General features: G+C 34.6%; 1 protein-coding gene across 3 annotated transcripts in view; it reads right to left on the bottom strand.

The window, feature by feature from the left end:
* Positions 1-13,505, bottom strand: part of LOC148956716 (uncharacterized) — a 34,174-nt gene extending 20,669 nt beyond the window's left edge. Inside the window, exon 1 of one of the 3 annotated variants that reach the window (XM_089086992.1) lies at positions 13,440-13,505. Coding sequence is in view for 1 of the 3 variants with exons in the window: in XM_089086984.1 (XP_088943110.1) it covers positions 13,376-13,411 (36 nt within the window). In the remaining 2 variants the exon portion in view is untranslated. The other 2 variants (XM_089086999.1, XM_089086984.1) reach the window with 2 other exon arrangements.
* Between the last annotated feature and the right edge of the window lie 251 nt (positions 13,506-13,756).

Raw genomic sequence — 13,756 nt, 5'->3', positions numbered from 1 at the left:
CTTTGCGTAAATTCTAAGTATATTTTAAGTCCAATTTCAAATTAAATGAAAGAATTTATTAGATTATTTATCTTAAAAAAAAATTTGATAGACCCTTGCACCTTTGAAGTCTTCGGTTGTAACAAATCTGAAAATACAAAGTGGTATAAAGATAAAATAAATATTGGGGAATCATACCACTTTGATATTTCTTGAGAATAGCTGATGTGATAGGTAAATGCCTTCGTCAGTCTACAAAAAATACTTGTAAAAGATGAATATCAACTAGCAATAAGAGAGCACATGCACTTTTGAGTTGAGCAGACAAAAACTAAGTGTGTCTGATATTGAAAAAAAAACAGTCAATAACTACACCGAAAGTCATAAAATCAACATAAATGTCAAAATACAAAATCTCTAAGGGATCAATAGCTAAGGAATTCAGTCTAGGGAATCCATACTTAAAGAATGCTAATTGTAAAAAGCAGGAGTCAATAAAAACTCCTGATTCATTAGTTTGGCAGTCAATTAGCTTCAAATGCTTAAAAATGTCTCAGATAAGGATTTACTTCAAAATCTTGTCACCTTTCTAGAAGAGTAAATCTCTCAGAAAGGTCTTATCATAATCCCTGTTGTTTTTCACTGAAGTCAAACTTAGACAGTTAAAGGTAAATACAACCTCTTACAAAAAAAGAATATATGATGCCTATCCCCAAGGATGTCTACAAAAATACGAAGTGAAATCAATGTACAAGTCTCAGATGCCTTGGTAAGTGAGGTTTTTTCCAGTTAATTCATATAACTGACAGAAGGCCAAGGTAGATGTTACAACTTTCAGAAATGTATGACTTTGACTCTAAATCTTTGAAAACCTTTACAGCCTTTTTAAAATGTCATCACGAGAAGAAATGAGTAAAAGCTTTTGCAGACCTTCTTGATGATATCTTAAATGAAAAAACAAACTTCATATTCATAACTGGATTAGATTTATTTCATTTGAAACTCCCATTCAATCATTAAATTTTTTTTAGATATCTAGCTCCAGATAGATAAATGATTCTCCACTGGGCCCAAAAAATACTTATAGATTATAACAATATCTCACAAATAGCAGCTGAAAAACAAACTATTGCATCAGATCACATGGAAAAGCTAATTTTTTGGTAAACTGCCACCTAAGAGCTTTTATTAACTTGGAAGATTGTTGTGCTAGGTAAATCAAACTTCTAGGAATTAAAAAAGGTCTACTTTACCTTTCTCAAATACTACTAGTAGCAGCTCACTGCAGTATCAAGCCGCCTGAGGCCAAAACAGCTGTACAAGCTCCTCCTCCATCCCAATTTATTTAAAGCCTCCCTCTTTCCACCCTCCCAAGAAGTTTCTATGTGCCCTAAATCTTTACTTTCGAAATCCTCCCAGCCCAATCGGTGACAACCTGCTTTTCATTTGGTCCTAGATGGTTGACCAACAAGGATTGTTTTTTGGCAATTTGTCTTCCTTCATCTAAAGCACATGTACTAGCCATCTCATCCTATCTCTCAATATAGGAGGTACAAGGTTGAAGTTCCCTTACCTTCATTTGGGCCTTAGGTCTATTTCTGTAAGTTTCATTACTTCAGCCAAAAATTTGAGGAGACAGCCAAGCTCTTACTTCTGTCTTATAAGCCAAATAGATGTTCTTTTGGTATTACTCTATTAGATGTACTTTTATTTAATATAGTCATGAGCAGTTCCATTAAATCATTTGAAAGTTTGATTGTTTATATACCATTTATTGAAAACTGCCACCACAAATATTTTTAAGCAAAAAAACATCACAAATAGTTCAAACAAAAACAATATTTGAAACCCTTTTAACCAACTGTATGAAATCAAATTTCTTTAAGGGCTTAAGAAGGTCAACTATACTTTTCTTAATTTTAAGAAGAGAAACTTGATTTTTGCTTAAGAGAATACTTTCTGAAACACGGGCTAAGCATGATGGGCAAAAAAAAGGAAAAAAGAAATAAAGAAAGACAATGCAAATAAGGACAATTTTGGCCCAGTGAACCACAAAAACAAAGCAGATGTTTCAGCACAGATCTTTGCAAAGCTGTCTTCAGTGCTTACACAATAAAACATGCTTAAGAAAATTAGCTACCTTTGGAAATGAAAAAAAAAGAGAAAAAGCAAATAAGTGACTAAACATCAAAACAAAAGAGCCATTCAAAAATCAGGTTATGCTTGAATTGTATCATTTATGTTATAATTCATTAGCCATTGACAGAGTAGTTGCTCTTTCCAAGTTAAAATTTTGTAAAAACACGTGTTTCAACCCAATCTCCCAAGCTGTTCCTCAGCCACTGTAGATGAGCTATTTTGAGAACCCATGACTGTATAGTGTCTTTCAGTTTAGTCTACATTACTACTTCAATGAAAATACATCCAAAATTTTTACTTAGATTGGAGGCAAAAATGTTTGCCCTGTCCCCTTCTCTACAAGTCAAAACCTGAGATCTACTTCTAGCCTATCCAATACCCTAAAAAAATATATAAACTCAGCCCAAGCAGTTTCTGAGATATTGCACACATGCTTTTTTGATAGCCTAGGTGTATATAGTGTCTTTTGATTTACGTTGCTGCTCCCCCAGAAGGATTTTAGCCCTATAGTACCAAAACCTTTAGGAAGATTGGAGACAAAATTATTTAGACCACCCTCTCAACAAGTCAAAATTGGAGGTCCAATTACCTCTTCTATCTCCTTAGCATTCCCTGAAAGTTTGAAAGCCTTCTAGAGATATTATAGATGCACATTTTTTATATCTTTGCAAACTATTAATTTAAATCCTCACTTAACTCTGAACAAATTCTTAGCCCTATAGGGGTTTGTAGTGTACAAACATTTATGATAATAAGAGAAAAGAAGCCCCTTCCCTCCCTAGCACAGAATTTTAAGTTCTGTTGACCATCCATCCTTTCTCAAATAACAGAAGGAGGTTTCATCTCCATTACCATTCACACAATATAGATCAATATAGAACAATATAGGTTTCATCTCCATAGTCCTTCACACAATATAGCAGATAATCCTATTTAATAGCCTTAATGTATAGGCATAGGGGTCTTTTGATTTGCAGAAACATTCTAACTTAGGGGCTTCTTGCTATTTTTGAAAATAGTTCTCAAGTGAGTGGAACTTTCAGGAATCAATCCAGGGCCAAAAGTGTAATCCAGGAAGGTATTGCAAAACTACTTCCTCTTCCCTTTTCTTATTTCTAGGGCTTGGAAGGTAGAATAGATGATGCCTGTTTGGATCTTGACAAAAAATATTTTACCTTATCTTGAGTTATCAATCTCTTTTTCATTAGCTTTGGTTTTTGAAAGGCTAATTTTGGTATTAGCCTACACTTAGGCCCACTCAAAAAGAAATGCTATTAAATACTATTTTTATCAGATAAATGCCCCTTTTCCTTTTTTGCTTATATTTACCTACAGCATAATTTTCATTTATGGCCTAAATTCTCATTGTCAAGGCAACAACTTTTCAAGAGAGAATAAGTTGGTTTTACATTATTATTCTGTATGAGTCAATGCACTGTTAAGCTAAATCCAAGACCATTGATTCTAAATGTATGGACAAGGCAAATTTAGTTTTGGCTTTGGCAAATTGGATTGGCTGTGTTCACATGAGGCTGTCCCTGGGGCAACATCGTTAGTTTGAGTTCATACCTTGGCTTATAGAAAATGACATTGGAAATTCAAGTGATTTATTTGCTACAGCTGTATTATTTTCCCCAAACCCTGGTATGGTTAGGGAAAAAGTATTTAGAATTAACATAATCATAGAATTGATTAAATTAAAAAAACATTTTTTTTCCACTGAAAGTAAGGAGCAACATTAAAACTTAAAATGAACAGAAATTATTACGTATATGAAGGGGTTTGCCCCCTAGTCAATACCTCGCTCTTTACACTAAAAGTCAAATTTTGTTCCAATTCTTTAAAAATTACCCCTGAATCACAAAGACTGTTTAATTAGAATAGATAGCTCTTTTGAAAGAACTGAAAAGGACTTTAGTGTAAAGAGTGAGGTACTGACCAGGGGGCGAACCCCCTCATATACGTAATAATTTCCATTCGTTTTAAGTTTTATTGTTGCTCCTTACTTTCAGTGGAAAAAACTTGCTTCTTCTTATTTAATTTCTGATCATTTTTTAAATAATGCTGGAAAATCCGGCACCCCCTTCATAGAAATATTCCTTCCCCAATGAAAACATCCTCCATGGAAAGATCCTCCCACGTAACCCCTCCTCCGACCCCTCCTGAAATTGTCTATATATTTCCAAGTAACCAATACTATATGTAAACAATAGGTAAAGTTCATAACATGTAGACCTTCTCACAGGGACTGTGGGGGGATTAAGTCAACATCAAAGACATATTTAGCACATTTTCAACTATTTTGAACAAAATGGCTATCTCAAAATTTTGATTGGGTGACTTTGGGAAAAAAATGAGAATGGAGAGGGCCTAATTTCCCTCCAATTTTTTTGGTCTTTTAAAAAGGGCATTAGAACTTTTAATTTCCGTTTGAATAAGCGATCTCGCAATATTCTAGGACCACTGGATTGATATGATCACCCCTGGAAGAAAAACAAATAAACACAGATCTGTGATCTTCCTTCTGGCAAAAAATAAAAATTTCCACATTTTTGCAGATAGGAGCTTGAAACATCTATGATAAGGTTTTCTGTTATACTGAATCTGATGGTTTGATTTTCATTAAGATTCTATCCCTTTTAGGGGGTATTTCCCCCTTTTTCCGAAAATCAGGCAAATTTTTCCAGGCTTTTAACTTTTGTTGGGTAAAATCAAACTTGATGAAACTTATATATTTGAAATCAGAATAAAAATACAATTCATTTGATGTATCTACTGGTATCAAAATTACGTTTTTTAGAGTTTTGGTTACTATTGAACTGGGCCACTCCTTACTTACAGTTTGCTACCACAAACTCTTTGACTAAAGGGCCCACTCCCCTCCACAGAGATATTTATAGAGGCATTATTGGTGATACAAGTCATGGCACCTCAGGCAAAATAGTGGGGCCCTTACTTGCCCAACCGGTAGTACACTTGCCATATCCCCACTGGTTGGAATATCAATGTGGAAGAGCTTGTAGAAACCTTGGGAATACTCCAATGTGTTACTGCACCCTACTTGCCCTGCCAGTGGTAGCACTGGTGGTGTTAGGAACAAATAAACACTGAAAACGACATTTTGAAAACCTGAAATGCTAACATGAATAAATCCTAAAAGTTATTCACCTTGCTTTACCCCCACCCCCTAATGTATGCCCAGGGCCATAAATACAGCTGGAGGAGGAAGAAGGCCCCTCAAATGCACACTCAATAGGGCCCACTGGTGTGTCCACAAGTCCCATGAGTTACAAATCTTCTCCCAGTAATGAGTTAAATTGCATGGTGATGCAGAACACCATTGCAGTAGGATCCTCTATAGGAAGACAACTGCAGCAGGGTGTAAGATCTATGGACAACAGCCTCTGCAAAGGGCTGCCTCAACCCTTTCAGGGTACCTGCAAGACTGGGGACCTTGCAGTCAACTCTATTCCCACGTGAGGAGTGGCGCCCCTCAAGGAACTTATAGCCTAGTAAACAACACAGCATTGGCACAGGATTCTGATTAACAGACAATTCTTCTGGGCTTTGTCTGCTTTGATGGGCATTTTTGGGCTGAAAACCTCTTCCTAGCTAATTTGTCTACTATGGGCTGCCTCAGAGTAGTAGCATAATATTTGTAGGCACAAAGATATAATGAGTTGGAGGTGATATGCTTGAGATTTTCTATGCAGGATTTTGACTCTTGTTGATAGAAGAGCATCACCAAGTGCTGAAAACCATGTTGTGACCAAGATGGGCCCAGGATAGCACAAAGCCTCCATTCATACTGGAGATCCCAGGGACTTCTTGCTTTCTGGTTCTAAGCTGGCTTAAGCACTTTGGTGTAGACTGGAGAAGAGATATTAATCCTCATCCTGCACTGGTATCCAGCATCATTGCTTTTCCTGAGGCCAAAATAATTTCAATGATTTAAAGAACATGAAAATTTGAACTTGGAATTTACAACATTAAAAAATGAGTTTCATATCAACATTTTGACTGACAAATTCACCCGATTTGAAATGGACTTATTGGGAGTTTCAGAAACTCATATCCCAGGGGTAGGAAACACAAAATTAGGTGATATAGAGTTTGTTTACTCAGGCAGGAAGGATGGGGTATGTAGACAGGGAGTAGGGCTCATGATGAATAAGGGAGCTGATAAGTCTTGTTTAGGCTTGGAAGGTATTAATAATAGAATACTAATTGCTCATTTTACAACTAAAATTTCAGGGTATGAGTTATAGTAGTACATGCCCCCTATGCAACCAACTGATGGAGATACTACTGACTCAGATGAATTTTACTCACAGTTAGAGGAGCAAATATACAGGGTTCCAGATAGAAATATGATAATTTTACTAAGAGATTTTAATGCCCAGGCTGGTAAAAATAAGGATAAATGATATCCTAGCCTAGGTAAATTAGGTGTAGGAAAAGTAAACAGTAATGGATACAGACTTTTGCAATTTTGAAGGTATAATAATCAAGTTATAACCAATACAGTTTTTGGTCATAAAATGGCTCATAAGTTAACATGGTATCCATGTGATGGTAAGACAGCAAACCTTATTGATTATGTTATAGTAAACCAAAGACTGGCAGAATCGATACAAGATACTAAGGTATATAGGAGTGCTGTTTTTGATTTTAAAAGTAAAGATCGCCATCTAGTAGTGTATAGGTTAATTTAAAGCAGAAATTTCAGAAGGGTAACTACCTCCTGGGAAGTTATGATGTTGGTAGACTCCAGGATGAGAGTTTGAGAGAAACTTTCCACAAACAGTTGAATACTAAACTTGAGACTTTAAAATTTGACGATGTGGAAGATGATTGGAAAAATTTTAGAAAAATAATTTGTGAAGTTACTGAAGGTGTCTTAGGGAAGGAAGCTACTACTGCAGCTAAGAATATTGGTGAAAAAGCTTTATGTTTAATAGAAAGAAGGGACGTGTACAAGAATTATGTGAGTGATGGATCATATGAAAACAAAAGGAATGTAAAAAAGTGGAAAAAGCATTAAAATATGAACTATGGAGCTGTTAAGTGGAGGCCATGGATATAATTGCCTAAGATCTGGAAGATGCAGCTAGATGGCATAATAGTAAAATATTGTACCAGTCTGTTAACAGATTGAGAGGGAGTAGTCAATCAGGACTAGTCCCAGTTAAAGATAGGAACAGGGGCACAATTAGTGATAAGGAAAGAGGTAAAGAGAGATGGGCAAAACATTTTAAGAATTTGTTAAATCAAGACAGAGTTGCAGGAAAAGATATAGAGGAAAATGATAAAGTTTGTGATACCTTGGATGTAAAGGAAGATTTGTTTTGTGAGGAAAAATTAGCAACAATACTAAAATAATTACAAAATAATAAGGCTCTAGGTGCTGATAGTGTAATAAATGAGTTTCTTAAATATGGTGGCCCTGAAGTTAGAAATGAGTTACTGAAGATTATGAATATAATTTTTGAAAAAGGGGAAGCACCTAATGATTTTAGGGAAACATTAATTAAGCCACTTTATAAGAAAAATTATTATAGTGAGTGTGGTAATTATCAAGGCATTAGTCTGGCCTCTGTAGGTAGCAAATTACTTAGTAATATGATCCTTTTAGACTGAGAGATGCTGTAGACAAAGTATTAAGAGAAGAACAGTGCAGTTTTAGAAAAGGTGGATGTGTTGACCAAATTTTCACTCTTAGGTTAATAATTGAGAAGTGCCTGAGTTGTCAAACACCTTTGGTCCTCAGTTTTACAGATTATGAATAAGCATTTGATTCTGTTGATGGAAGAGCTTTAGCAAAGGTTTTATCCTTGTATAGCATACCAGACAAATACCCAAAGTGATTAGTGGCATGTATGTGAATAACACTGCAGCAGTTAGGGTAGGAAATGAGGTTAGCAGCTGGTTTTGTATTAAATCAGGAGTTAAGCAGGGTTGTGTTCTATCCTCCTCTATATAGATTATTTTGATGGACTTTGACAAAGAAGCACAGGAAAGGCAATGGGAGACCACAGAATCAAATGAAGAGGAAGAAGTCTCCTGGACTTAGATTATGCTGATGATTTAAGCATCCTAGATGAAAGTGTGAGCAAAATGAATGAATATTTAGAAATTTTGCAGGTTCAGGGTGCCAGAATAGGTTTGAAAATTAATGTTAAAAAGACTAAGTCACTAAGGCTAGGAATAAGTGAAGATGAAAAGGTGATGTTGGGTAATGAAAATATTGAAGCTACAGCGATGACATTGGTCAAATATTGCTTTGAAGCATGAGCACTCCAAAAAGCAGATGAATATTTGCTAGATGTTTTCTAGAGAAATTGATTATGGATTGTTCTGGGTACCTGGCTGACTGACTGTAGGCTGTACACAGAATGTGGTTCAATATTGCTTTCTAGGGCTATAACGAACGAAAGGTTTGGGTGGTTAGGGCATGTTGTGAGGATGAAGGATGACAGATTGCAAAAGATTGTCCTTTTCAGCCAACCATCTAAGGCTAAACAGTAGCCGTGTTTGAAATAGATAAAAATAACAAATAATACTTTGTAATACTTGGTAGAAACAAATGAATACTAAAAACTAGTATATTTCACAGCTTTGTACTTCATAACTATAACAAATTAAAGATTTCAAAGTGAACAAATAGACCAATACAATCACTCTTGGTAGAAACAAATAAACAACACAAATATTAATAAAATACAAAAACACATATCTTTTCTGGAGGAAAATACAAAATTAAACTTTTCTTATGATAGTGTCTTCAGATATTGGCTCATTGGTATGTATGAATGCTAAATTTTACAGCATATTTTTATTGAAATTATCATCTTTTTAGACAGCTGTTTTTCTTCTTTTTCTATACTTAGAATCACCATAAAAATCTGATTCTTTAATTTAATATTGTCAATATTTAGCTTATGCTTTTGTTATTGATAAAGATTGTTATTTCCTTACCATTCATGCCTATGAAGATTTATATATTTTTTTTAATCACATAGAACTTGGATTGACTGCTCAAAATACTTACTTTACTTTCATTTCTAAAAATACTTTAAAGTATTCATTTATATTGAAATATAATAGCCAAATTTTCTATTTTACTGTAGGCAATGGCATGTGTCTAGGTTTCCTAGGCATTAGTTGGTCCCTGATTATATTTAACAAACCTAACTTTAGAATTAGAATTTCATCCTGAACCCAAACATGACATTTGTTTTAGTTGCAGATTCAATATTAAGCCCTTTAAAACCCTTGGTGTAAGTCTAGGAGCAATCCAGTACATAAGCATACATGTTAAAAAAACAAGTCTTACTTCATAATATGCAGAAGAGTCCTAGTTAATACATTTGGCAGGGGAAAACCTTTATAATCACTTTTTTCACTACTTTACAACTTTTTTAAACAAGATTCTGAAAAATAAACATAAATTCAATAGAATTTTCCGTTTTCAAATACTCTATATTAGTAGTTAGACACCATCTCTCTTATTTTAGATACAGCTTACAGGCTATACCTATGTTAGCATAAATCTTGTTAAAACCTGCTTACCCATAATTGAATCAACAGTGACAAAATTGAGAATCAATAAATGCATAGGAAATATATATTATGGGTTATATATTTGGTTAAGGTTACAAACAGTAGGTTAAAATTGAATCTGCAACAGAAACAAATGGCATATTTGGATTCAGGATGATATTCTGATTCTAGAGGTAAGTTTGTTTCTTAGCTATCTAAATGCTCTGTTAATTTACATATTAACCTATATTAATATGTACAAATTTACCTAAGAAGTGTTTAGCCTAATAATGAAAGATAAAATGATAATTTGATTAATAGAAAACCTTGGATATTATAAAGTAAGAATTTTGTAATTTTATTTTAGTTTTGAGATATGCATAGTTATGAGAGTTTTAGTTTTAAGATAGGAGAAGTGGTGGATTTGCAGATGAATTATAACAGAAGAGCATGCCTATTTAGAAAGAATATCCAACAAGGAATTGAGTAGTATGTTTACTTTGTCACTAGGCTATGTCAGCTATGGAACTAACATAAGGGCTGTTCTTTTGCACTAAAGGGCTAGGCACACATAGCTGATTTTTGGGAACTGATTTCAGCAAGGGTATATTCCACATCAAGTGATTATATTTAATGATGCTAAGAGGCGAGGCTTAGTGACGTTTTTCAGTGATTAATCCTCATTAATTACGATAAATTTACAATAGTCATTAAAAAGAATTAATTACATGCCTAAAGCTCTAAAGCCCTAGTCCATTCCTTGTCTACAATGTAATTAATGATGATTAATCACCAAAGAACCATCACTAAGCCTGCCTCTTAGCATCATTAATTAGAATCACTCAACATAGAATACACCCTTGCTGAAATGAGTTCCCAAAATCAGCTATGTGTGCCTAGCCCTTAAGATCTTACATCTAATATTTCACATCTTTCTGCCAAGATTTTGTTCTTTTAACTCATCTTTGTTCTAAGATCTTACAGCTCACTGATGTTAGCAAAAGTGTGAAGGATGCCATCTTTCTGCCACATAGAACAATAATGAGAGAACTTTGATGACATAATCATCATTGTTCTTAGACCACTGATCAGAGCAGAATGATGAAAGACATTTGCAAAATAACACTAGAAGATGTAAGATGTTAGAGCTAAGATTTCACTTTTAAGCATTATTTGTTCAAAAGATGTAAGATATTAGCACAAAGATGAGTAAATGAATGGCCCTATATATTTGAACCTGGAAGTTAAAGATTTCTACCCTCTCCTATCAACAGATGCATGGAAATGTCATCATGGCATATAGAATGCTGTACACTCAGTCCTTGCAACAAAATATGCCTGAACTTGACTAGTCAACAAGAACTAGAGGACACACCATGAAGCTGTACTGCAAACAAGCCAACACCAGACTACAGAACAACTTCTTCCCACATAAAAGTTGCAGGGCTCTGGAACTCCCTAAGTGAAGGAGCAGTCTCAGCCCCCGTGTATGGAGGCCTTGAAGGGAGCTGTGGACAAAGACTGGTCATCCAAGCCATGGCTTCAAGAATGGGATGTAGCCAATGCATTGGCTCAATGTCTTCATTAACCAAAACTTACAGGATACTTCCTTATTTGGTAGACAACACAATTTAAGGAAATAACAGGAACTGAGGTAAAATTCTGCTTTAGCTACTTTTGGCTATCTTGGAAAGGGGTTAGGTTAGGAAAATGAAACTTTCAGGGATGGGTTTACAGGCTAAAATATGTCCTGGGAAGGTATTTTCAAGTACCTACCACTCCCTCTCCCTCTAGACAGACCTAAAATATGCCTTCATGACAGGTCTACACTTATACCTATTGAAATTTTGACAAAACATTTTACCTTAATTTTCAGTTTAATTTTCTCTGGCCTTAGTTATGAAAATGTAATTTCTGTGACTTGAGAGGAATTTTAAGCCATATCAATGTTTTGTTTTCAAAATTTGGGAAATATATTTGTATATCTTTAAAATCAGTAAAGTTCTACCAAATCATATTATTGAGTTAGGAATAAAGTGAATACACCATTTGATGCCTTTTTTATGCTGATAACAAATATAGCCTAATAAGCATTTCTATTGGAAATGAATTTCAGCCCCCCTATATATACCTAACCTTACCCTGAATTGGCATGTAAAGGGGGGAGGGGGAGTTGAAATTCATTTCTGATAGAAATGATTATTATATTCGTAATCAGCATAAAAAAAGGCATCGAATGGTGTATTCACTTTTGTCCTAACTCAATAATATGATTTGGTAGAACTTTACCTTAAAATCTTATAAATTGGGATTGAGCAAAGTTGTGAAGCTGAAAACAATTTTGTTGTACTTCATTGAAGCAGAAGAGCTATTTTGCAAGGTTTCACTTATATAACACACAGGTTTTTAAAGGTTATCAAAGGTCAGGACCCTCTAAAGAGAGAAGGAGTAGAGGCAGGTAGCCTACTTGAAAATACCTATGCCAGACATACTTTGGTCAATATATATGAAATCATATTATTGAGTTAGGACTACAGTAAATACACCATTTGATGCCTTTTTTTATTCTGATTACAAATATAATAAGAATTTCAATCCGAAATGAATTTCAGCCCCCCCTATATATGCCAATTCAGGGTTAGGTTAGGTATCTCCTATATTGGGGGGGGGGGGCTGAAATTCATTTCCAATAGAAATGCTTAGGGTAAGACACACAGTAGTTGGCAACCTGCCTATTCTCGGACAGAATGTAACTAACAGGGAACCTATCTCTAGGCTAATGTGCTTAGAAAGTTTTTATACAAAGACAAAGCTGATTTCCCTGGTCACTATTAGATATCCATATGGATTTATTGATTATTGGATTTTATTGACCATATGGATTTTATGACTATTAGATATCCATATGGATATCTAATAGTGACCAGGGAAACCAGCTTTGTCTTTGTATAAAAACTTTCTAAGCACATTAGCCTAGAGGTAGGTTCCCTGTTAGTTACATTCTGTCCGAGAACAGGCAGGTAGCTGACTACTGGGTGTCTTACCCTATTATATTTGTAATCAGCATAAAAAAGGCATCAAATGGTGTAGGCTATTCACTTTAGTCCTAACTCAATAATATGATTTCGTATATATTGACCCATACTTTAGCCTGTAGACAAATCCCTGGAAGTTTTCTTTTCCTAGCCTAACCCCTTTCCAAGATAGCCAAAAGGGTAAATTTTTACCAAATCATATTATTGACTTACAAATAAAGTGAATATACCACTCAATGCCTTTTGTTATGCTCTTTCCAAATATAATAATCATTTTTGCTGGAAAAGAATTTTATCTCCACCCCTATATACAAATTCAGGGTAGCCTAGCCTATATATTTACACATTAGAGGGGAGGGGCAAATTTTATTTCTGATGTAAATGGGAGGTAAGTTTAAACTTTACCTTGACCCTCCTAATGTGCAAATATATACTCTGAATTGGAATATAGGGGTGGGGGTAAGATTCATTTCCAACAAAAGTGAGTATTATATTTGGAAAGAGCATAAAAAAGGCATCGAATGGTATATTCACTTTATTCGTACGTCAATAATATGATTTGGTAAAAATTTAGCACCTTTATTCACAGAACCCAACTCCTAGGCTAGCCTAGTCCACTTTCCAAGATGGTAAGGTCATAGGCCTAAAGTGGAAATTGACAGCTAAAAACTTTACTTTACATTCGGTTCCAAAAATACATCAAAGTATTCATTCATATAGAAATATAACAATCTAATTTCCTACTTTGCTGTAAAATATGAAAGGTTAATTTCTATATTCTCCTTTTACAATTTTTTTATTGAATCAATTACGAACGTGGTTGCCGGCTTCAGAATTTGCAAATGTGTCCCCAGGCATTCACAAATGAGCCTCTTTAGCCAAAATGTTTCCTTGAAAAATCAAAAACTGGAGGCTAATTTTTTCCACTTGTATTGATGAGCGAAAGACGCATTGCAAACCTTTTTCAAAGGGGTCATTTAATGTCAAATATAATAAAAAAAATTCCTATAAAAAGATTAAGTGTGAAATAACAAAACTGATGAACATAAGTAAACAGCAAA

Source organism: Artemia sp. Qi Xiang Cuo, chromosome 1 (assembly GCF_049724085.1).
Source record: "Artemia sp. Qi Xiang Cuo chromosome 1, ASM4972408v1, whole genome shotgun sequence".
Classification (NCBI taxonomy): domain Eukaryota; kingdom Metazoa; phylum Arthropoda; class Branchiopoda; order Anostraca; family Artemiidae; genus Artemia; species Artemia sp. Qi Xiang Cuo.
Note: the sequence above shows the minus strand (reverse complement) of the source record. Positions and strands in the feature narration are given on the sequence as shown.